The 23,545-nt window shown below is 34.6% G+C and overlaps 3 protein-coding genes across 4 annotated transcripts; 1 reads left to right on the forward strand and 2 right to left on the reverse strand.

Annotated features, from left to right (window-relative positions):
* Positions 1–4,427: 4,427 nt before the first annotated feature.
* Positions 4,428–7,293, reverse strand: LOC102600873 (uncharacterized protein At2g39795, mitochondrial). The gene is made up of 3 exons (XM_006341304.2): positions 7,041–7,293; positions 5,469–5,797; positions 4,428–5,245 (listed from the first exon to the last, which is right to left on the reverse strand). The coding sequence occupies exons 1-3, from the start codon at positions 7,239–7,241 to the stop codon at positions 5,083–5,085; spliced, it is 693 nt and encodes a 230-aa protein (XP_006341366.1). The 5' UTR covers positions 7,242–7,293; the 3' UTR covers positions 4,428–5,082.
* Positions 7,294–7,698: 405 nt separating this feature from the next.
* Positions 7,699–13,633, reverse strand: LOC102592293 (uncharacterized). Its single transcript, XM_006341626.2, has 4 exons — positions 13,167–13,633; positions 11,836–11,885; positions 11,692–11,744; positions 7,699–8,275 (listed from the first exon to the last, which is right to left on the reverse strand). Exons 1-4 carry the CDS (start codon positions 13,415–13,417, stop codon positions 7,919–7,921), a joined length of 711 nt encoding a protein of 236 aa, XP_006341688.1. The 5' UTR covers positions 13,418–13,633; the 3' UTR covers positions 7,699–7,918.
* Positions 13,634–17,201: 3,568 nt separating this feature from the next.
* Positions 17,202–19,041, forward strand: LOC102601212 (deSI-like protein At4g17486). Of its 2 annotated transcripts, none has more exons than XM_006341305.2 (3): positions 17,202–17,701; positions 17,771–18,058; positions 18,628–19,041. In XM_006341305.2, the coding sequence occupies exons 1-3, from the start codon at positions 17,569–17,571 to the stop codon at positions 18,876–18,878; spliced, it is 672 nt and encodes a 223-aa protein (XP_006341367.1). In that variant the 5' UTR covers positions 17,202–17,568; the 3' UTR covers positions 18,879–19,041. The 2 variants fall into 2 exon arrangements, with proteins under 2 accessions (XP_006341367.1, XP_006341368.1); XM_006341306.2 differs by having other exon boundaries at positions 17,783–18,058.
* The last annotated feature ends 4,504 nt before the right edge of the window (positions 19,042–23,545 follow it).

Genomic DNA, 23,545 nt, shown 5'->3' on the forward strand with positions numbered 1-23,545 from the left:
TGACGGACAATCCAAATATATAACTATTCATTTAATAATTGAGTTCAAATTTTACAAGCTGGAAATGCATTTTTTCACTTCCAATAAAAGTCCACAAATGAATTGATGTTGACAAGTGGTAAGATAATTTAGTGCACAAAATATCCTGCGTTAACCAGCGGTAAATCTATTCAAAAAGTCCACAAATGAGAAAAAAGATCAGTACTAACTGTTTGGCTTTGGATGAGATTGATGTTTAATACGTGACAAATGCACATGCCGACAAAATATTGTACCGTTTGATGAATTAATAACAACCACTACTACAAATAATTTTGCTGATTCAACGGCTGAGATTTAGTGAGCAGTTGATGAAATAGACTATCTACTGAGGGGTCATGTTCATAAGGTTGGTGGGGGGTATGTGGAAAGTATATATAAGTTGTGTAAATGACCTTTGTCCGTTTTCATTACGAAAACTTTTTTTAATTAAGGTGATGTTAAAAACAATTTTAAGTTATTCAATCACATCATTATCTTTCATATATTTTAATGCTGTAAAATCTTGATTGCATTGATTTCTTACCTAAGAAATCTTTTAAACAGGGTCACTCTATAATATGGTGGGACCAAATTTTGGCTTTATGATGGATTTTAAACTTAATAATGTCATTTTCTCAAAGTAATCCAACTCTAAGCAACAAACATGACGTGTACGCTGAAGAGAGACATTATTTGATACAAACAAACACAGTAACGAAGTGTTAAGTATTCATTCATTTTTAATATCAGAAAGACGAAAAAGAAGGAAGAGAGACATTTGGCGCGTGCAAGAGAGAAAGGCAAGGAAATTAAAAGGTGTAGGGTTGGTGGTATTATTGATTCTCCCTCTGTCCCTAACTACTTGTCCACTTTTCCTTTTATAGTTGTCCCTAATTACTTGTTCATTTTGACAAATTAAGAAAAAACAATTTTTTTTACCTATTATATCCTCAATTAAATGATAATTATTTTTAAAAATGTAGAACTTTTCATCCACTTCATAATAATAGGGCCGTAAAATGGTAAACTCATTATGTCATTAATTATTTTTTTAATAGGTATACCAATTCAAAAATAGACAAGTAATTAGGGATAGAAGGAGTATTACACAGTGAAGAAAATATGTTTCTCTGGTGTTTTTATGGCACAAAACACGACAAATAGTTGAGAAACTTAGAAATGGACAATGTGGGGACAAAATATATGTATTTTCGTTGCTTGATTGATGGTTACTTTCGTTCTTTCATTTTTCCTCAGCTAATGAAAGCAATATGTACAGCTTGGCACTTGGCAGCTTATCAACCACCTTTATTAAACTCTTTTCATCCAAAACATGAACATAGGTGCAAATTTAGCTCGTAAAAATATAATTCGCTGCATTCCTTTAAACTTAGTGGGTTAAAAACATTTTTCTATTAATTTAATCCAAATTCAATTGGTTAAAAGTTTGGATTGATTTAATTTGAGCGCCTAAATTGAACAAATAATCCAGTTTAGGGATTAAATAAATTACTCTCTCCATTTTAATTTAGTTGTTACCATTTTAGATTTCACGCTCCTTAAAAAATTAGGTAAGTTTACCATTGTATCCTTATTTTGTGTTCTTTTGATGTCAAGTTTTCAATAAATGAACATAAATTAATTTACTTTGATCAATGAATATAGATTACTTACTTAGTTTTTCTATGTTGGTCAAATATATACTTTCAAAGGATAAAATAAGAAGAATAGTGTCATTTATGCATTGATTTTGTGAAATGACTAATACTCCCTCTGTACCTAATTACTTGTCCACTTTTGAATTGACACATCAATTAAGAAAACAATTAATGACATAGTGAGTTTACCATTTTACCTCTATTAATTATGAAGTAGATGAAAAGTTCTACATTTTTCAAAGTAATTAATCATTTAATTGAGGGTATAATAGGTAAAAAAAATTGTCCTTTCTTGATTTGTCAAAATGGACAAGTAATTAGGGACAACTAAAAAAGGAAAAATGGACAAGTAATTAGAGACAGAGGAATATTAAAGAAAATCTATTTTTAATAAGAACGACATATAAATAGGAATGAAGGGAATTGTAAAAGAGAACTAACAAATGAAATAAATTTGGTAAGTGTTTGAGTAGATGGAATTATAATCTATTGTTTAGCTCATTTTATATAATCCGGTCAACCATATTAACTTTTGAACAAAACTGATTAATTGATTCATTCTATTTTTAACTCGCTCAAATTCAACTCAGATGACCTATTTGCCACCTCTAAGCATGAGCAAAGAGCCATTTTTTTTATATTCCAGTTGTCAAATGAACAAACCGACTCTCCCCATCCCAACTGGAGCTTATGAAAATTAAGAGACTCGTGTAATCTGATTTAGATTTGGACCAATGACTTTTCAGCCAAAATAATGGACCTACATTGTCCTCTATTAGAATTCATTTTCTAAAAAAAACTATGCATCTTTCCCATTTTGTATATATCCAACCTTGATATTTTAGTCTAAGAAACTGCATTTATTAAACCCTAAATAGAGCAACACAAATCGTACTAATTCATATAATCGATCTCAACTTATCTATGTTTTGTTGAAGTAGTAACAAGCAAACTGCAACTCTACTTCCTGTTTGTGGTAGGCTTAAAAAAAACTATTGATGAAATAGGAGAAACGCACTTTACTTTTCCATGTACCTTTCATGGAGAAACTGCTAGGTTTAAATAATCAATAAGTTGGTTGTATACACAACACAAACCAGACAATTTGGTATATATGACCCATAATATAATGCTTTACTAATTGAATAAAAAGCAACTCCCAAACATGAAGATAACGTTTAGACAATGAAAGCAACAACGTTGGACAACTCAATTCCACCACTAATATAACACAACAAAAAGTTATTCCATCATATTCAACACTCACAATTCATCATAATGCAATAGAAGTTTCCCCTTTTTCACGGGTTTGACCATTTTAAACCATGAAATTCAACATATACAGCAAAGGTGTAGGAAATTGATGTGGGTAGGAATTAGCATACTTTCAGGAAAATAGTAGATGTCGACGACCAAATTCCATCTCAACCATTGCTGGATATAGATTAGATCATCAAGAAATTCATATCAGGTGTTGAATCAATGAGTAGGGCCTAATCATAGTGAGTGGGACGCCGCTAAACAGTGAGAACTATCTGAAGTAGTACAATCACAACCTAACCTTTAAACAAAATTGGACATTTCCTGTATATAGCGCTTTTAAGTAGGGGTGTCAAACATGGCTGCCCGTCCAACCCACCCAAAATCTTATGAGTTCGGCACAAGATAATTTCATATTGGGTTGATTTTGCCTCAACCCAACATAACTCATTTTTGGGTTTACTGCTACAGATTTACTTTGATTTTTTCTATGGATTGGGAGTCAGGTTACAGGTCAAGGTCAGGTCGGGTCTTAGGCTGGGATTAGGTATCGAGGAACAGGTCTTGGAAGAAGGTAGGGTCTTGAGTTTCAAGTTTCATGGCTCGAGTCTTGGGTACAGAGTCAGGGTTGTGTCTCAGATTGGGTCTCTATTAGACTCAAGTCTTATGTCCCAAGTCAGATATGAAGTCCCGAGACTCGATGGATGGTAGAGGAGGGTGAGAATGAGCAAGGGGCAGGGCTGGGATAGGGTAGGGGGAAGTGGACAATTCAAAAAAGTTAGGCCAAGTTGGGTGTGTCATGAGTCATGACCCAATCTATTTCAGGCCAAGTAACTTTTGGCTAGTTTTAGCATAACCCATTTTAACATGCTCAAATCCAATCCAACCCATCTATCTGACACCCTAGCCATAGGTACATTTCTTAAATTCTCTAGGAATTACATTAACTAGGTTACAAATGAAAGAGGGACTCACATGTAGTAATAGAGCACAATAGTGTTTGTTTTCAATAAGAAAACTAAAAAAGAGAGAGTTGACATAGACAGAGAAATAGTTACTAATACCTACTACATTGTCTTACAAATAGGCATACAAGCATGAGTGCAAGAGTCCACTTAAACAAGCATCCAAGGTCAGATGCAGACAAGTGTAATATAACATACCTAATCTTCTCAATCATGGAAAAGACAGTCTATCTGACTAGATAAATATCAGCAAAAATTATGATAGTATATCTTAATGCAACTTTAGTTAATGCTGATATCTACCACCGATAAAAGTTAAAAGTATCTTTGGTTATACTAAGTTACTAATAGACAGTAAAGTCGGAAGACAGCTGGAAGGAAGCACTTATGCTGCATCACGAAATATTTGATTGAATATGTTGAGTAACTGTGGCATAAAATGTGAAACAGTCTACACCAGGACATTTGGCATAGCAGCAAAATGGTTTTAAAAAACAAAAGGGACGCAAAGAAAATAAGATAGTATAGCCAAATATAATTTGCCTTTTCCAGGATAGTTGAGTTTTTGAAACAGTAAAAGACAATGCCCATATGAGGGACATGGTTACAATGAAAACGTCTTAAGTTGAAAGCGGAAGCTTGCTCAAAATTGAACTGACTAAATTGCTACTGAAGTAGACCACAAATACATAATATAATAGTTTGCTCCTAAACATTATGACCATTACTGGAAGCTCTCTATGCACCAGCAAAATCAGTGTTTCACATAGCAATCTAAAAAGTTCAAGTACAAGTATGTGGCAGAGAGGTCAAGGAAAGGAGAAACCTATTACGCCAAATGCATTGTCTTCATAGCAAAGCCAGGTGTAAACTTCGCTAAGATGCAGTGTAAACTTTGTGATTGAAGTATGTGAGATGATTTTGAACTTCATGCAATACATCAACTAGTTAGTAAATGTTATTGCCTGTCTTCTCGGTAAGGCTGATTTGTCTCTGATGTAGTAGGAAACCTTGAAAAGACATATATTAGTATGGCAAGACTTCCAATTGAGCTAAAAAGTGTTTCTTTCACATTCTAAACCTGCAAGTATAACTTTTCACAAGTAATGACATCCAGAGAATGGTCCGCAAGCAAGTCAGCAAAACAACATTCGCGGGAGAAATGCAACCACTTATCTCTATTTCTTCTCTATGAACGATTTGGCCTTTTCCATCCAGCGAACAAATTCAAGTTTATCTTTGTTCTTCATGTATTGATGTAAGAATGCACAAAGTTCATCGCTTATTCCCCTTGTCTCTAGGAAATCATAAAGAGAATTCTGCAGTTCATCATCCAATTCCCTGCAAATCAGGGTAATACAAGAGTTGAGGAAATTTTGGAATGTTCAATTTCACACATTTCCCCATCCTGAAGTTCTTAACCACATAAGCAAACTCAGAAGAAATTTTGGAATGTTCAGTTTCACAAAATTTCCCAATCCTGAAGTTCTTAACAACCTTATAAGCAAACTCAGCATGTAAGCAAGCAAGATGGAGATTGGTGAATTAGACCAGAGATACATACTTAAATGGAGGGCCTACATAAGGCTGATCCACTATGCCATTCTGCCGACGCATGTAAACTTTACGAATCTCAACGCTGTTTGGCCATGCAGAACAAACAAACTCTAGCACTTCATTGCCTTCTCCTTTGAGAACATTGACAATCATAGTTATGTGAAGTTGCACATCATCTGCTGCAGATACATCACTACCTTTTTGAACAGGAATAGATGCATCAAACATAGTAACTTCAACTTTAATTTCTTCATTCTCTCCAAATTTCTTGTTTAATTTAATCCATTGCTCTCCAGCCCTTTCATCAATGATAAATGAATCAAATTTTGTGATAGGCTGCAATTCAGTAATTGCAAAAATAGCATTAGAGACATTGCTGATTCACACTATTCAATGTCCGAAAACATAAGCAACAGCTAGCCAAATAACAAATAACATAGTTCAAGAGTTTCCTTCTGCAACACGAATAACTTGGAATAGGTATACCATGAGTTGCGTCCATACATCAGAGCATATAGATGAAGCAGATACAAGATAATTACTTGTTAAAGTCAGTCCACATTAAAAATTTCTATTTTAGCATTTTCAAAGTTAACTACCTCAAAGCATTTTCTGTAACGTCTGTAGAATTGTAGATTCTATTACAAAACAGGGTGGGGTAGCTGCATGAGCGAAATTCAGACCTGATCTTTTAATGCACGGATTGTGTAATACATATTTCGTTGGGCAATTGTGTTAATTGATACACAGATGTCTCATGTTTACAGCAACCCCATATATTTTATATGTCCCAAATGCTTCAGATCATACGATGACATTACTTTTTTTGATAAAGTCATATGTTGACATTAGTTTGCTATCTAACATATCTGATGCAAAGCTAAAGTTCAAGAATCTTCATTTATGAGTCAGAATAAATGAACATTCTCACTTTGGTTCAGAGAATCAGCCGAGCATGTCAATGGTGTGGAACAAACAACTGGTTGACATATAGTTGGTGACAAAGTTCATTAATACAGTTCACTCTTCTGTTGAAGTCACCCACCTCCTCCTAGTTTTCTCACAACAAGCTGCACAACAAAAAGAACATTCCTACTCTAAGAAAGAATGAAAATCTATCAGGCCTTCCTAAATACCAGTCATACCTTCAGAAAATGGTAAATATCATCAAACTTCAGCCTAATCCCTACATCTTCCTGACCACTCCCAGAAGCAAAAAGAGAACACGGGGATTGACAAGGTTCATCTTTTTCTCATGGTGAAGAGGCTATAATATGGAACACCTAATTCTAATCAGTAAACACTAATCAATTAATAAGATTCAATTGCCTGCTCAAACATTGGCAAATTACATGAAGTAACTAAAAGGAACTAATAAGCTAGGCCACCATCGTAAATTAGCTATTGTAAAATTGAATTGGCTACTCAAACATTAGCAAATGAGACTATCTGAAATAAACGGAAGGAACTAATAGTGTTTTCTCGAAATAATTCAAATCCCTCTTTAGTCCAAGCAATTGCTTCATACTCCAAAACATGGAAGAAACAATAATTTAACAAGGAATGAGAAATTGCGTACCTGAGAGGGAGGAGAATGTTCAAGCTCGTAGCGAATCTCGTAACGGAGGAGTCTGAGAATGTTCTCTTCAAATGCTTCTCTACGCATCTCCGATATGTAATTTCTAGTAAAATTGAAGATGACTGGCTGGGGTTGCTGCTGAAGCAAAACCCTTTTGGCTATTCCTCTTAAAGGTCTAACTAATCGACGAGCCATTGCCATGGATGAATACCAAATTCCCAGAGGAAAGCGAAGGGCTTAAGGAGGGTTTAACAATCTTTAGTCTTCAACCATTTTTCCTTTTTATTTCAGTTGCTCTATTGGGCTGTACCTGGAAATGTTTCATGGCCCAATGGGTCATGTTCCTTTTATATACCCAAGTAAATAATTCTTCATCTTTAATTAGAGGTCTCATGTTAGAGCATTCAATCTAATGTTAATGGAACCCAAAAAACAAACAAATACATGCTTTTGAGGTCGCCGTAAGGTCAGACATTTTTTACTGAGAAGCATGCAAAATTTTGTTTAAAAGGATTGCAACGAATACTGATTTTATGAGGAATTATCTAAAATATATATAAACAATGTCTCAGCGTTAACAAGCTGGTGCTTGTATTTGGCTAGCAAAATTGCTCAGGAGCATTTTGATTTGGCTAAGCATTTATCAACAATAGAATGCTATTGTCAAATGTATTCTCCAAAATTAACTTTTCCGCTTAGAAAACCTGCAACATGGCAGCAAGCAATCCTTACAAATGCTACATCTCCCAATTATCTTCTAATACACATTGATTTGAAAAATAATAAAATGAAGCAGTGACTTTTCCCTATTTTGCAAAATTATGCATTTCAGACTCTTCAAAAGACTTGACTGCGCGAAATAATATATGCTACTGATATCATTGGTTCACGTCAGGGGAGGAACCATCACTTTTTATCTGCTTTTGATCAGGCAAGACTGATTTTGCTCGAGTTTCCCCTTCACTAGAGGGATTTGTCTTTTCCTGAGTGTCATGAGTCCCTGGCTTGGTTGTTGCAGGTTCTTTGACAGCATTGTCAATTGGTTTGTCTGCAACATCACCTGATTGTTTCTTGGACTCGACTACAATTTCTTTTAAGGTCTCCTCTAACTTATCTAGTCTTGCTTTCACCTCGGAAAGTTGTGGATTAGTCCCTTGTTGTTTTTCCTCCTCAGCCATCAATTCCAATTCTTTTGCTTTTGCCTCTTCATCAGCTTTCTTTTTCACTTCAGCTTCCTGGTACAAATTTTTTGAACAAGATAATCAATGAAGACTAGTACTAGCAAAAGCAACCAAGTGTAAAGAATGACAAGCTCCGATATGTAAAGTCAGACACATTGGGATGTTGTAGGAGAACTCTCTGTACTTACCTTGATCACCAAATAAGACATGTAATAAGGGGAAAAGATAACCAATGAATACAATATAATTAACAGTCCGTAGACATAGCACAAGAGACCAGATTTATTGAACTACTATACATATTCAAACTATAAAATCCAAAAGAAATCCAGCTGATGTTTTACCCCCTACACTAGAAACAAGTCTTATGGAACAATTCCATTCCACCTCTCAAAAGTAATTTCAATTTCCACTAACCTAACTGCAATATCACTCAGACAATTAGCTGAACTGAGTTATTTTTTTAGAGATTTATTTACATCTTTCCTCTTTTGCAAAAGTTAAAACCGATTTAGCTTACAAAGAAACAATATTCACTTCTTTTTTTGAGTTTCTGCATTCTCAATCCTAGGTATCAATGAGAATTTATGTTTTTCACTTGCTTACTACAACTCCCATCAACAGCCTTGTGTTTTTATAAACACGACTCAACCATACAATTTGCAAGAAAGTTGTGTGATTACTGCTAATAAGCACTACTACTTCACACTTCTTTTCGAATCAAAAGACTCCACTAGATAAATGCCAAAATGATTTTAAACATTTCCAAAATGACTGTAAACCGCTATATTCTCATTCCTCTTAACATTCTTACCCATTTACATAAAAGTAATATTTCCTTGCACCAAAAGTATATGTGACAGAAAAGTGATCTATTTGTACTCCTATCCTATGTCATGCTCGATGTTATAGAACATTCTCTTTTTTTAATAACAGTGGTGGCAGGGCAAGCTTCCGGGTACATCGACTTTTTCACTTAGTACTTGCCACCTCCCACCAGCAAAAGTACGAGGTAACTCTGTCTTACTAAGGTTAGGCAGGTGGGAAGACATAATACCTTTGGCTGCAAATATTACAGAAAATTCTTCTATTCCTCTATTTCAAATGGTCTACTATTCCTGATATCATAAACCACTCTGTGAGGCAAATATGCTTCAATATCATTGAATGAAATTGGCACAATGGTGTTGCTTTTAGAGCTGTTTTACTTTCCTCCCGACTCTCTGCAATTCCCACTGGCAAATGTTTCAGCTACAGCTCTTAGTAGCACCGCACAACATCAGCTACCTAGCAACAGAAATCTAATGACTGGTAGTAATTCTGCAGTGCAACAAAATAGTCTTTATTTCCACACACTCTTCGGGCACACAATCAACTCACCAGAATCTCTCTTTCCTCCTTAAATATTAGATATTAAGATTATATTTCAATGCTGCACACTGCACACCATGTGAAGTAAGCAACCTTTTGTGGCACCATCATATTCCATATTGTCTTCCAAAACTTCACTCTACCCACTTAAGATTATCCAATGTGGTATGATTTACGGCGAACACCCTTGGGCCTGACCCCCTGCACACCATCCTATCTTCTCTCTTTTCTTCTATTTTTAATTTTTAATGCAAGTTGGGAGAACGTTTAGATTTCCTTTCACTAACAATCCTGGATAGCTTATCAAAAAACATATATTTTACATTACCTCATAAAAAAAAAATCCTGGAAGTTTTCCTCTGTTCCCCTCCACAATATTCCACTTATCTTCTGATACTTTTGGTTTTTGGTTTGGCTTTGGGACAGTGTTTTGGTATTATAATTTTGGGGGGAAACATCACTAGATCCCTAAAACAACTTTTGAATTGTTCTTTTAGTAGAATACAGTGTTAAAACCCAATTAAACATCTTATTTACTATACCAAATATATTTTCAAATTAGAAGATTGTTGAAAAATGAAACAATTTTTGGTCAGAAAAGAAGAGACGGATCATGAGTGCAAATCTGAATAGCATAGAAGTGCTTAGAGGTCACTTCACAGTTTACACACTATGGCCAAGATAGAGGCCACTCTTTTGTGGCTCAAGATCACCATTTGGATGGTCTTTTCTCTCTTATTGGTGTTGTTTTCCCATAGGTGGCATTATTTGAAATACTTGCTATAATTCGTCTGAGTACCTACATAAGTGAAAGGCAATCTATATGGAATGGTTGTAAGACCGGCGGTGTTTATATCAAGTGAATATCATCCTCAAAATGAAGGTCACATTCTTTCTCAAAAAAGAAGAAGTGAGGGTCACATGAATGAATATGTTAACATAGATAAGTGGTCATAAGATACTACAAGATTAGAAATAATCATAGATGAGTGGTCATAAGATAAGACAAGATTAGAAATGATCATGCTACAAAAGGTGCAAGTGACACATATAGATGATAAAATGAGAGATGTCTTATGTAAATCTCTAGATGCATCAATCCATAGGTATAAACTGAAAAGGAGACGAGGTAAACCTAAAATTTGTCTCGGAAGAATCACGCAGCCTTAGCAAACAATAACCACAACGGAAAAAAAAGATTCACCTAGGAGATACCAACTAGATGAGATTAAGCTTAGTTTTGCTACTACACTCACATTAATCCAATATTTCCTAGGAAACTTTTTAATCTCATCAGGGATTTATATGTCAATAGAAAAAGTAGAGAAAATCTAAGAGTAAAGAACCTAATATATTGAATATTCGAATGAGAGATCTAAATGGATGAGATGGATAGTGAGGATTCATATAGTCAATCCAACGGGCTTGGGATTTGAGGCGTAGTTGTTGTTGTCGTTGGTGTTGTTTTCCAACTGGAATCTTGATCTCTTGTTTATTTTTGGAAATAATAAAATTGATTATGTTCTTGGAAAGGAACACCATATCTCGTTTGAGAACCTACTAAGAAAGAGATACTGGAGATTTAAACCAAGAATGTACTGATGTAGTTCAACCAGAAGGGAAGAATGTTGATGATTTCAACCCATAACTTCTCTGAAAGAATTTACATACAAAAGAAATTTTGGGGATAAATGGTGTTGAGGTTGAAAAACTTCTTGTATCCCATGATGAACATCAAATATAGGGCTGACTGCATATTAAATGCAACAGCATTAAATTATTTTTTTGTACGTGTTGAAAAGTAACTTGATGCCTTTCATCTAAAATTCACTCCTTCATGCCAACTACTAGGGCAGAACATGCAGCCTCTTTTTGCAGGAAAGCACAAGTATCCCATGAATATGATTTATCTAAAGAAAGAATATTCAAGTACACCGTGAATATGTAAGCTGTGGTACATAAATTATAATTTTGATCATACGAAGATATTCTGTGAAAGAAAAATGGCATCAATAAAGAAAATCTATAACTGGTTAATAGCCACAAATATTTGAAGATGACCCAAAAAAAAAAATCAAAGAAGGAGAAGTTTCCATTACCGCCTCCATTCTTCGAATTTCATAGCGAGCATACTGAGCCACCAAATAAACAGCTGTACAAGAAAGATTGTTTCAGACAGAAGCGCCAGAGGGAAAGTACTTCAAAGATGAAATAACATGTAATAACAAAGATAGTAGAGGTACCAAGTGAAGGCAAGCAAGCAAAGAAGAACTGTACCAGATGAAAATCAAGCCTGCTCATGGAAGAAGAGTAGAAAAGATGTCAATCAACTGAAATAAGGAGGGAAGTATCACCCCAAAGAAGATGAAAAATTTACAATATTCATGATAATGCAACTTAAAGCTTGAAGAGAGGAGGCGTGTCAACTTTGAGGGCATCAAAATATAATTGAAATGTGTAAGAGAACATAAGAGAAATCAAACTTGACATTCAAATCTTTTTGGTGACATTATACCTCAAAACATATGTCATCATCTGCAACCCAGCAATAATGAAAATAAATACTAAATAAATTATTTAATATAGAACTTAGTGAAATACGATGTAGGTTACAACCTGTCAAGGGAATGGATCCCTCAATCTTGGTTCTCTAGGGAAATGGGAATAAGCATGTTGAAATTTGGTCACAAATTCACAGTAGACAAATAGGTTCAAACAGAACGGAAGTATCATATAAGCATTCTTTAGCACATTTATCAAAAACATGCAACAAGGAAAGACACTGCCACAGTGGTTAAGCTTTTTAAAGAAGAAATGTATGTGTAGATGCCCTAATTCTATGTGAAGACTAAATAGAGATAAAATGGATTATATGCCCCTCCAGAAAGACCATCGCAGCATACTCAGTGATAAGTGGCAGTAATATGATGAAAATTCTTTCCTACACGGAAGACAGGTCAATATTTTAAAACTTGAGGGAAATGAATGTACATTTTTCTTTTTACTGATTCACGGTTACTTTTGTCTCTTTTCTTTCTTGATTGAATTCTTTAGTCGCGACCTTCTGACAGTGACATTGTCTCTGTTAATCTTCTTGTTAAATTGCAGAATGTGCAGGGAAGTTGTCTTCATCAAATCAAACAAATTATTGTTAAATTCACCAGTTTCATGATTTCTCCATCCTCAAACCAAACAAATTATTGTCAAAGGAACGAAAAATGGAGTCTTTCTTGACAATATCTTTCATCTGTCAAAGCAGCCTCGTGCCAACGTCTCTGTAAGAGTTAGCCTTCAGAGACATTGGCACACGGCATGTCCAGTTACAACACCATCACAGCGGTCAATTGTCAAGTGATCCACCTTATGTGAGCGTGCCTCAATGTAACAATGCAACTATTTACTTAAATCAATATCAGGAGCGCAACTATTTACTTAAATCAATATCAAGAGCAAAAGTGAACTTGAAGCAAGTCAATTGAAAAAACAGGAATATAACGTGCAAACTGTTTGATAAAATGCCTATGAGAAAACCTTTCTAAAAGTCACTACAGAAACATCGAAATGGGTAAAGTACCCGAATTTCTTCTTCTTCGGCGGTTCCGTAAATAGCATCTTGGCAGCAGTCATGAAGTCAAGGTTCTCCAATTGCTTATAGGCATCTTGGCGACTTAGAGCAACAGAGTTATCAACTTCCTTAGAACTATTACAATTAACCTTGCCGTTGTTGGAGATTGTGATTGACTTGTTGTTATCGGAAATTGTTCTTCTCTGGAGGAGCGCTGATCGCCTAGAAAGACGGACCAAAATTCTTCGACCGCTAAACATCACACTCAACCTTCGCCAACATTTCACCGACGACCAAAAGAGAAGCCAAAAGCAGCCGGCGTAACGGAGGCAGTGAGTAAAGTTCTTTCGAAAATTGAACCGGAAACTAAACCGGACAGCTTCCTGTTATTCGGTTCGCTGAGATCCGATTCCCGGTTCCGCAGGATGACGTCATTCTAAAACCCTCAAAACTTTTTCCCCTTTTTAACAAAAACAAAAAGGAGGAATACGAGCTGAACAGTTGTGATGGAGTGATAGCTTTTTTATCTTTTATCACAGGTCGTGTTCGAGTTTCTTTAGATATGTCGCAATATGGATAAAACCAAAGAAGAAAGGAAAAAAAAGGTTCAATTTGCACTAACCTATCTACGATAAAAATTAGTTAACACATCAATGCTAATTTCATCGAGAGTCGTCTAGGCTTAGGACATGACAATTTCCATATATAAAATTACTTAGTTTACTCTTTCAATTGGTTGATCTTTAATTTTTACTTTTTAAAATAAATTGACCTTTAATATTTTCCTTCAGCAATCGAACTTATGTATAATTATTAATTAGACATATTTTTTAGAAATTAAAGTCGTGTACAAACATAACTTTTAGATATTATAATATGAAAATATAAATATATATTTTCACGAAATAAATAATTAAAAATAAAAATTAAAAACCGACACAAAATATGACAAAAATGCAAATGAATCAATCCACGGGGAAATTGCGTTAACCTATAGATAATTGCACGTATAATCATTACTCCTCTTAATAAAGTAAAATTTTCTCATCGCTTGGTTACCCCATTTTGAGACATCATATCATTATATATCGTCAAATAGTTTAATCCACTAATTTTAAGATAAGCATAATAATTTTTTTAATCTATTTGTTCATTAAAGAACGAATTCATTTTTTTCAACTATTCACTTGACCTCTTCGAAAAAATAGATAAAAATAAATTAAAAGTAGTGATTAAGAAAGGCAGTTGACTAAAATTAGGATAAAAAGGTAAACGAATTTAAGAATTTTTTTACTTTGCTTTCCGCTGTACCTCTTCATTTTAAGATTCTTCTTCTTGAAGATTAATTTCAAGTTTAAAAAAAGTGATTCCAATTTATTTTTAAAGGATCAAAATGTTCGAGAATTTATTCAAGAGATTATTTTAAATCTATCGTCAAATATAAATGGATCATTTTAGTCATTTTCTGGATTCAATAGTATTGTAATTTACTATTGCATATTTTCCATATTAGTAATCTCACTTTTTGTTGATAGTTATATCATTATTACTTTATTATTCCGATGATATAATAATATATAAGTTTTTTAAAACGGTCTCACTCTGGAATTTTAATATAGATAGACACTTAAAAGACTACTTTTTCCAAATTATTTTATAAAATAATTACAAAAGGCACTAAGTTTTACATTTTGTTAATATTAGGGTAACAAGGTTTCTTTAAATCACAATAATTGAAGACAAAGTGTCCATAATCATTCATAACAGTAATGAAAGTCATTATCAAACATGTGGTGCGGTAAATGATATTACTTTTTCCTTAGATTTTGATTTCGAGTAGGATAAAAAAATATCCAATTTGATGACTTATTAAAGAACGAACAAAATAAGAATATGCTATTGAATACGTTCCAGTATATATGTCGGAAAGACCTTCATTGATTGTGTACGAATAAAATACTAATTCAAAGACAAGATAAAAAAAAATCTACGGCAAATTTGATCAGTCTCGTGATGAAGAGAATTTTTTATGTTGAAAGGTATCGTCAAGACAACTCAATTTGTCCGGTAAACTACTCGGGGCTCCCCATGGTTTAGCAAAAGCGAGGGAGATATTTTTTCTTCATCCAGAGGTTCATTCATTATGAACTAAAAAGTGGTTGGTTGATTAATGAGGTCTTAAAAATGTCATAGAATTCATGATCGGCCATTCCATTTTTACTTTCAGCAAGTAGGCAAAACAAATCTATGCTTTCAAGAAGTGCCTCAACGCGCCGCAGCCACTACTTTGGCTCCTTTTATGCAATTATGAACTCCACGAAACTTTATCAATTCCAACGCGAAAGAGCTATTTGATGAGACTTCGTCAGGTGATTGTACAAGAAGGAACTAGATAGATAGAAAAAAAGAACAAATTATAAAAAATGATAAACAAATAAAGAAGTTCATATGTTATACTATTCAATTCTCGACGACGAATTTATTTGATAGTTCAGATATTGCTATTCATGATATTGATCTGATTCAAGACCATCGAGAGGTAATATTCATTCATTGAATTTGTAGGCCAAAGATTTATCATCTCTATGGAATTAAATCTTGAGTTATTGCGAAGTAAAAAATCAATGGGATTATGAAGGTAAATATTCTCGCATTTATTGCTACTGCACTATTTATTCTAGTTTCAACTTTTCTACTTATCATTTATGTAAAAACAGTCTGTCAAAACGATTAATTATTAACTAATTTGAATGAAACTTGACTTTTGAGTTCTTAGCCAAAATTGACGAAATAAAATGAAAAAGTGTGTCCGTTCAGATAAGACGCACCGTAGGCCATCCTTGGCCTTCTTCATTTTCGATGAAAATAAAATCTCGATCTCCGATAGTGTTTTTGTTCCACCGCCACACCTCCCTTTCTTCGTTGAGCCTTTACTTTAATGGTTGAGGAAAACATTCTCTTATCTGAATTTGGTGGGCATTCTTTCCAGCCTTAATAAAATAGGGGTGAGTTTGGCTTGAACATAGGCTCAAACATAATTTGAAAGGTCCTAGTTATGCCATGCGTTCAATACAAAATTTGAAAAGTTGCAGGATGACAAAAAGAGAGTGTTTTCCTGTGTTGACCGAAAAAAAGACCTAGGAAGAATATGTTACTGCTGAAACACGGAATGATTAAAATCTTAGATCAAAACACTATGTATTGATAGTATGAACTGCCTAAACAAGAATTCTTGAACAACTTCACGACTCGCCCATAGAGGAAGAGTATGTGCGCTACGACTTACGTAGTTGATCGGATCAGATAGCCCTTCCTTCGGACAAGCATCGAACCCGGCACATCCAATTCCATTTCGATCAACAACTTTGAGGTATGGTTGAATGACTTAAGGCATTGATTTGCTAAATCGACATACAAGAAAAATAAAAACACAGTGCCAATAAAAGGAACCCAGGGACCATATTCTTCTCCAATTTGAGTTTTACTCACATCTCGAATGAATTCGAAGAAATTCTGACCCCGCTCCCTACTTCGAAACGGACCCATGACACAATGCCCATTCGCTTCGCGCGCAGGAAGGCAACAAATTTCAGTTCATGAGACCGCAGCGGAGTGGAGCAGTCATAACACTTCCTTATTAGATCTCGTTGGTGGCACCTAAACGGCAGGTAGGCGGTGGATGTGTGACGTTTGGAGTTGTCGTTCGTGCACCTGTCCCCAATGGAAGAATGAGTGATTTGTCCCCCTATGGATCATAGCCTTACCACTCGGTCCCCGATTTTAGCTAATGAACAATATTAACTCTTTTGAAAATCAATAACGCGTAAACCATGCCAAATCACGACCAATCAATATTCTTGATAAAAAAACACTTTTTCCAAATTTGCTCTATTAATTATAAACTAAATTAATCGAACTTTAATATAAATATCAAACACTGAACCGAAACACAATAAAATAAGATGAAAGCACCATCCCAATATATTATTATAATGAACACACTCCAGCACTTCCCACTGGATATCATAATGAGAGTACGTTACTTTCTCCCAGAAAAATCGATCTTTTCAAATTTTAAATAACAAAAAAATAAAACTGGATCACCCTACAGCTCATATTCCTAAGTTCCCTACCTTTCTTCTTAAGCTTTTTCCCCAAATTCCCTCTTTTTTCCTCTGTTTTCTACATTTTATGTAGTATAAAAACAACCCACTCTCTGCCAAAATTAAACGGCGCTGCACTATAACGCCGCCGCTATCAACCCCCAAGAGAAAAAACCCATAATTCTACCTGAATTTTGTTATTAAAGATTCATTTTTTTCTGTTTTACAATGTGGGTGTTTAATGTTTTTCTTTAACAATGGTTATAGAGTAAACGGGTGTTGCTAGAAGGAGGAGGTTTTGTTTAAAGATGCTGTGCAGAAAGAATTCAGTTAGTTGTGGGCGTGGATCGGTGCCGGTGTATCTAAACGTATACGATCTTACTTCCATTAATGGTTATGCTTATTGGCTTGGTCTTGGGGTTTACCATTCTGGTGTTCAAGGTGAGTAATCAATTGAATTTTCGTAGATCTAGATGTTTTTTTGGTTGATGAATTAAAATTTTATTTTAGTTCATGGAATAGAGTATGCATTTGGAGCTCATGAGTATTCGACGACGGGGATTTTCGAAGGGGAACCGAAACAGTGCGAGGGATTTACGTTTAGGAAGGCGATTTTGATTGGATGGACTGAGATGAGTCATGGAGAAGTGAAAAGAGTAATGGAAGAGTTTGCTGAAAAGTATAGGGGAAATGCTTATAATCTTATAACTAAGAATTGTAATCATTTCTGCAATGATGCTTGTGTTAAACTTTCCGGCAATCCTATCCCTAGTTGGGTAAATCGACTTGCACGAATCGGTAAGTCTCTCGAATCAATCAATCAATCAATTATACGATTCGTCTATATGAATCATCATTGCTTTATTCTATTCATGTTCAAAGAATTCATAGTTAGCAGTTAGCTATGTTTATGTTGGATATTTGTTACAGAATTGGTTCTTGTTCTCTTTTGCAGCTCAAATAGGTAGGTCTTTTCACACTGAAAAATAACTTAATAGGAAATTGTTACGACCCCATTATCATATTATTTGTTGTAGTTACTGTTCTTTATTTAGTATGTTCTATCGTAAGGGTAACAATCTTCGTCTCTTTTAAGGTAAGGAAGGGTAGAGTCTGTATACACCTGTTAGAAAATTAGTACGACCATGACTTTATAGGACCGGATGTGCCCTGGTAGCTATTCCCAATTGAAAAGATGGTTATGGTTAAAGCATGTGCCTTTAGGAAAAACTTATCCAAGAACTTTCATTGATATGGCTTTGAGTGATTAAAAATATTGTTCTGATTCTTTTCAAATTTGGCAACAATACTTGTATGAGAAGATGTGTTTAACTTCAGAACTAATCACGTCTTAATCCATGCTGTAGGTTTGTTTTGCAATTGCATAATTCCAGTGAGCTTGAACTCGACCAAAATTGGCCACCATCGTATCGAAGACAAGGCAGGTGAAGGGGAGAAGAAGAAACTAAGAAGCCGCTCTAGTAGGCTGACTCCATCCTCGGATTCATCATCTCCATCTTCGTCGTGTTCACCTCCGCTTGTCACAACCTCAAGCAACAGAAGCAGAGGCAAAAGCCCGGTGCCTTCATCTTCACCATTGATAGCCAATTCAATATAGATTTCTTGATGAAGAAGAAGAAAGCCGCTCTACATGCTTTGTTCTGTTTTACAATTGATTCTTTTGCACCTTACTTCATAAACACTACAGCTATTCAGGAAGCCCTGAAAAGATTCTGTGCATGAATGATTTCAATGAATTGGGTATAAACTTCTTTGCGTAATGCGTATTATGATAGCTATCAATTAGCAAAACCTAATGAATTTGTTTGGCTTACAAGTCATCCGATCTTAGAGTATAAGTGCATCAAGATTCAACCTGAGCTTTAAAAGATATTTATGAAAATATAAATAGTTCAAAAATCCTCTTGATGGAACCCTTTTTTACTTCTTACACCATTATACACTTGAATATTATGTTTCTGTCTGCGGCAGAGTTCAAACCCAAAATATATGAACATCTAACCTTCACATCTGCGCTTAAATATCAAAACTCATGATATATGAACGCGTTACCTACACATCAGGTGTTGCACTCTTACCCAAAAGGCAAAAACGTGGGTGAGGGTTGCTCCTTATCGTGGAATATGTTAGATAACATGTTCCAACCAAGCAACACTTCAAAACCAAAAGTCAGAGCCACCTTAGGCGATGGATGGTCCATTGCACACACTTAGACAAAAAATCAAATGGGGTACATAGATAAGTATTAGCTATTATGAGTGTATATTTAATTTCACGCATCATTAACACAGTTAAAGAAAAAAAAATTGCATACGCTTTTCTAAATTCCTAACTCTGCCAGTCAATTTATTTAGGTCCTACTTTGGTTGCTAAGAGACTTAAGAATCCGCTGTCTTTCCTTTTACAGAATAATTATATACCTTTCTGCAGCTTTCGGCAACACTTATCAGGCTTCCTTTTTCTTAAGTTTCTACCAAATCCATCCCGAATTTGTCTGCCAATATTTTATTCTTGCGCGCCTATTTTCAGTCTTAAAGTCTAATGTTTTAGACTGGAATTGGACCCACAATTGCTACTTAAAAGTCATAACATTATCTACTTAAACCTACCAACGAATATAGATTAGATTCCTAAGTTCAAACCAAATTCCAAACTTTTATACGGAAAGTAAGATACCAAAGAACAGTAACTTAGATCTATATACTATTCATGTTGAACACAAATAGTTAGTTATCTAAGGTCAAAGTCATCTGCGGCCTCTCAAAGTTATCCTCATTATTCATATAGACACTTCAACTACACCTAGTACCTATTGAACACCTCTATCACCCCAGATTTGAACCGTCTAAGCATTTTTTGCCTACATGGCAAATCGTTTGTGAGTCACGCAAATGGGGCGCGTGAAAATTTTTTTCTCCCATTTTTAACCCTGCATTTAAGACATCCAACGTTAAAATTTTAACTTGGATATTTTAACGTTAAAATCTCCAATTCTTCTTCCCCCAAATCCATTTTAGAACCCTAAATCCCCAATTCTCTCTTCTTTCTCTAAATATCCAACGTTTCTCTCTTCTAAATCAATTGTCTTTTATCAAATGTCGCAAAGTTCAGTGAATATCGAGGAAGTCGATATATGTAAGTGTGGTTATTATTGTCAACTGAAAACTTCGAGGACTCCATTGAACCCAGGTCATCGATTTTTTGGATGCAAAGCATCAAAGGTTTGTAATTATTCGAACAAAAACTACTATTATTGTATTATTTGAAAAATCAACATTTTTGTATATTTTTTACTGTTATGTGGTTTGTAGGAAAATGGTGGATGTGGCTATTTTAGATGGATTGATCCGTCGCTTGAAAATGCTGATGAATCATTCTTAATGAATAGATTCATAGATGGACAAAATCTGATTGATCGACTAAAGAGAAAAGTGAAAAAGCTTGAAGAAGAAAGGGATTCTTTGAAATTTCAATTGAATGAAAATGAAGAGAAGATGATGGTATTGAACGAGAAGCTCAAGGAAGTTAAACTCCAAAGGGATTGGAAAAATGTCAAATTTAACCGAGTTGTGATTGTTTTTCTTTGTCTGCTAATTATAAAATGGTTCTTTAATATTGTGTAGTTCATAGTAGTTCAAGATTGTAGTATTTAATTATTTAGTTTTGCAGTAGTTAGGAGGCTATTCTAGATCAATTAGTGTTGTACTTAATTGATTTGTTAAGTTCATATTTGGTTTTGTATCAAATTGGAAGTTTGAATGTGAATTGATCAGTGTCTCTTTTGTAACTTCCAGTGTGGATTGATCAATGTCTCTTTTGTAACTTGCCTCTGTTTTCTAACTTGCCTTGTGTTCTGAAATTAGTTCTGGGATCGACTAGTCTTATTGACAAAAACACAAATGCATTGAGAGGTAGTGTAGTTGTTGTTCAAAAACTGAGCTAATAACACAAATGCATGGCTGGAAAATACATAACACAAAGTCATGGTTGAAAAATACATAACACAAATGCATTGAGAGGTAATAAAAAACCATTGTCTTGCATGGTTCAAAAATACATAGTCTTGCTAACACAAAGGCATGGTTCAAAAATACATAGTCTTGCTAACACAAAGGCATGGTTCAAAAATACATAGTCTTGCTAACACAAAGGCATGGTTCAAAAATACATAGTCTTGCTAACACAAAGGCATGGTTCAAAAATACATAGTCTTGCTAACACAAAGGCATGGTTCAAAAATACATAGTCTTGCTAACACAAAGGCATGGTTCAAAAATACATAGTCTTGCTAACACAAAGGCATGGTTCAAAAATACATAGTCTTGCTAACACAAAGGCATGGTTCAAAAATACATAGTCTTGCTAACACAAAGGCATGGTTCAAAAATACATAGTCTTGCTAACACAAAGGCATGGTTCAAAAATACATAGTCTTGCTAACACAAAGGCATGGTTCAAAAATACATAGTCTTGCTAACACAAAGGCATGGTTCAAAAATACATAGTCTTGCTAACACAAAGGCATGGTTCAAAAATACATAGTCTTGCTAACACAAAGGCATGGTTCAAAAATACATTACACGAGTGTTCAAAATAAACTAAAGAGTAGCTTGTTGAAGACCCTTTTAACATGGGCCAAAATCATAACAACTTTCCAAATGAACTACTTCTTGGAGGTTCCACAAGACCTTTTGCTTTTCCTATTTGCTTTCATTTGTTGCAACTGTGAGGTGCCAACTGCATCTTGTCCATTCTATTTTAGGCCATGAGGTTTAAAGCCAATGTCTATATTGGTTGGTGAAGCACTCTTCAATTTTGTTGGCCCATGTAGAATCTTTTCACTTGATGTACCAGGCGGTAATATAAGAAAGAAAGTGTAAGATAAGGTAAGATCATAATATGACTATCAGAATATACACCAAAACAGAGTAAACATATTAAGTGAACATACATTAAATACTTGGGCTCCAGTTTTAGGATCAGAGTAAACACCAAAACCAATTTTAGGCCTTCTGTTTCCTCCAGTAGCAGCAGCAAATAAGGCAGAACTATATCGTCTCTTGTGACCTGATAAAGGTGGCAATTGACTAGAAGAACTATCTCTTTCAGTAACAAATGGGGTCCCTCTTGCATTAGCTTTTTTTCTTCCCAATCCTCTTCTAGTCCCAACTTGAACCCTATTTTAAGAAGGTATTGGCACAGATATTGTGTCGGCAGAAATAGAAGTTGGTTGATTTGATTGTGTAGTTGCATATGTGGTTCTGAAAGTAGAATGCGATGGACCTACCATTGTAGACTATATAACATAAATTGTAGAACAATAAAAAAATGCAAATGAATTATTAAATCTAATTTTACTGTTGTTTGTGTAGTTGTATATGTGTTTCTGAAAGTAGAATGTGATGGACCTCCCATTGTAGACTATATAGCATAAATAAGGATATATGAATAACTTGTAGAACAATCAGAAAATGCAAATGAATTATTAAATCTAATCTTACTGCTATTTGTGTAGTTGCATATGTGGTTCTGAAAGTAAAATGTGATGGACCTCCCATTGTAGACTATATAGCATAAATAAGGATATAAGAATAACTTGTAGAACAATCAGAAAATGCAAATGAATTATTAAATCTAATCTTACTGTTGTTTGAGTAGTTCTTGGCACAGCAGTGGTATCAGCACAAACAAAACTTTGTTGACTTGATTGTGTTCTAACCTGTTGAACAAAAATAAGGAGATATGAATAACTTATACAATGAAAATGAATGCAAATGAATATGTAAATCAAATCTTACTCATGTTTGAGAATAACTTTGTTGGCTTGAATTTCCTTGACTTGTAGGTTGAGAAGTGCTCCCCCTCCCATACTATGTCACCACAAAATAAAATATATGATTATAATATATATAAACTTTAAGCAATTTACAAATGTGAATATAAAGTATTACTTACTCTTGCACACACGACTTTGTTATGTCCAGTTTTCTTGCATATGGAGCATGTCATCTTTACTCCTTTTCTTGAAAGTTTTCCCCATTTTTTTGGCTCATCCTTACTCTTTCTTCTCTTCTTGCCAGGTCTGCCTAGCATTTTTTCTTGGTTTTGAAGGCTCTATTGATGAATTTGTAGTTTCAGGCCACATCATCATATTGGGAATAGGTTGCATGAAATGGATGTAAGCCTTGAGAAATGTTTCCTTCTTATACCAGTGCTCTACATGTTGATCAGGATCTTGATTCAAGTAATAATAAGCACAAATAG

This window comes from Solanum tuberosum, unplaced genomic scaffold, assembly GCF_000226075.1.
Source record: "Solanum tuberosum cultivar DM 1-3 516 R44 unplaced genomic scaffold, SolTub_3.0 scf00026, whole genome shotgun sequence".
NCBI classification, from domain to species: Eukaryota; Viridiplantae; Streptophyta; class Magnoliopsida; order Solanales; family Solanaceae; genus Solanum; species Solanum tuberosum.

Coding starts and splice junctions, on each gene's coding strand:
- LOC102600873 (XM_006341304.2), bottom strand. CDS start 7,241: ATGGCAATGGCTCGTCGATTAGTTAGACCTTTAAGAGGAATAGCCAAA. Junction 5,798..7,040: donor AACATTCTCCTCCCTCTCAG/GTACGCAATTTC, acceptor ACTGAATTGCAG/CCTATCACAAAATTTGATTC. Junction 5,246..5,468: donor TATGTAGGCCCTCCATTTAA/GTATGTATCTCT, acceptor CCTGATTTGCAG/GGAATTGGATGATGAACTGC.
- LOC102592293 (XM_006341626.2), bottom strand. CDS start 13,417: ATGTTTAGCGGTCGAAGAATTTTGGTCCGTCTTTCTAGGCGATCAGCG. Junction 11,745..11,835: donor TGCTTGCTTGCCTTCACTTG/GTACCTCTACTA, acceptor TTTCTTGTACAG/CTGTTTATTTGGTGGCTCAG. Junction 8,276..11,691: donor AAATTCGAAGAATGGAGGCG/GTAATGGAAACT, acceptor AATTTGTACCAG/GAAGCTGAAGTGAAAAAGAA.
- LOC102601212 (XM_006341305.2), top strand. CDS start 17,569: ATGCTGTGCAGAAAGAATTCAGTTAGTTGTGGGCGTGGATCGGTGCCG. Junction 17,702..17,770: donor TTACCATTCTGGTGTTCAAG/GTGAGTAATCAA, acceptor ATTTTATTTTAG/TTCATGGAATAGAGTATGCA. Junction 18,059..18,627: donor AAATCGACTTGCACGAATCG/GTAAGTCTCTCG, acceptor TCCATGCTGTAG/GTTTGTTTTGCAATTGCATA.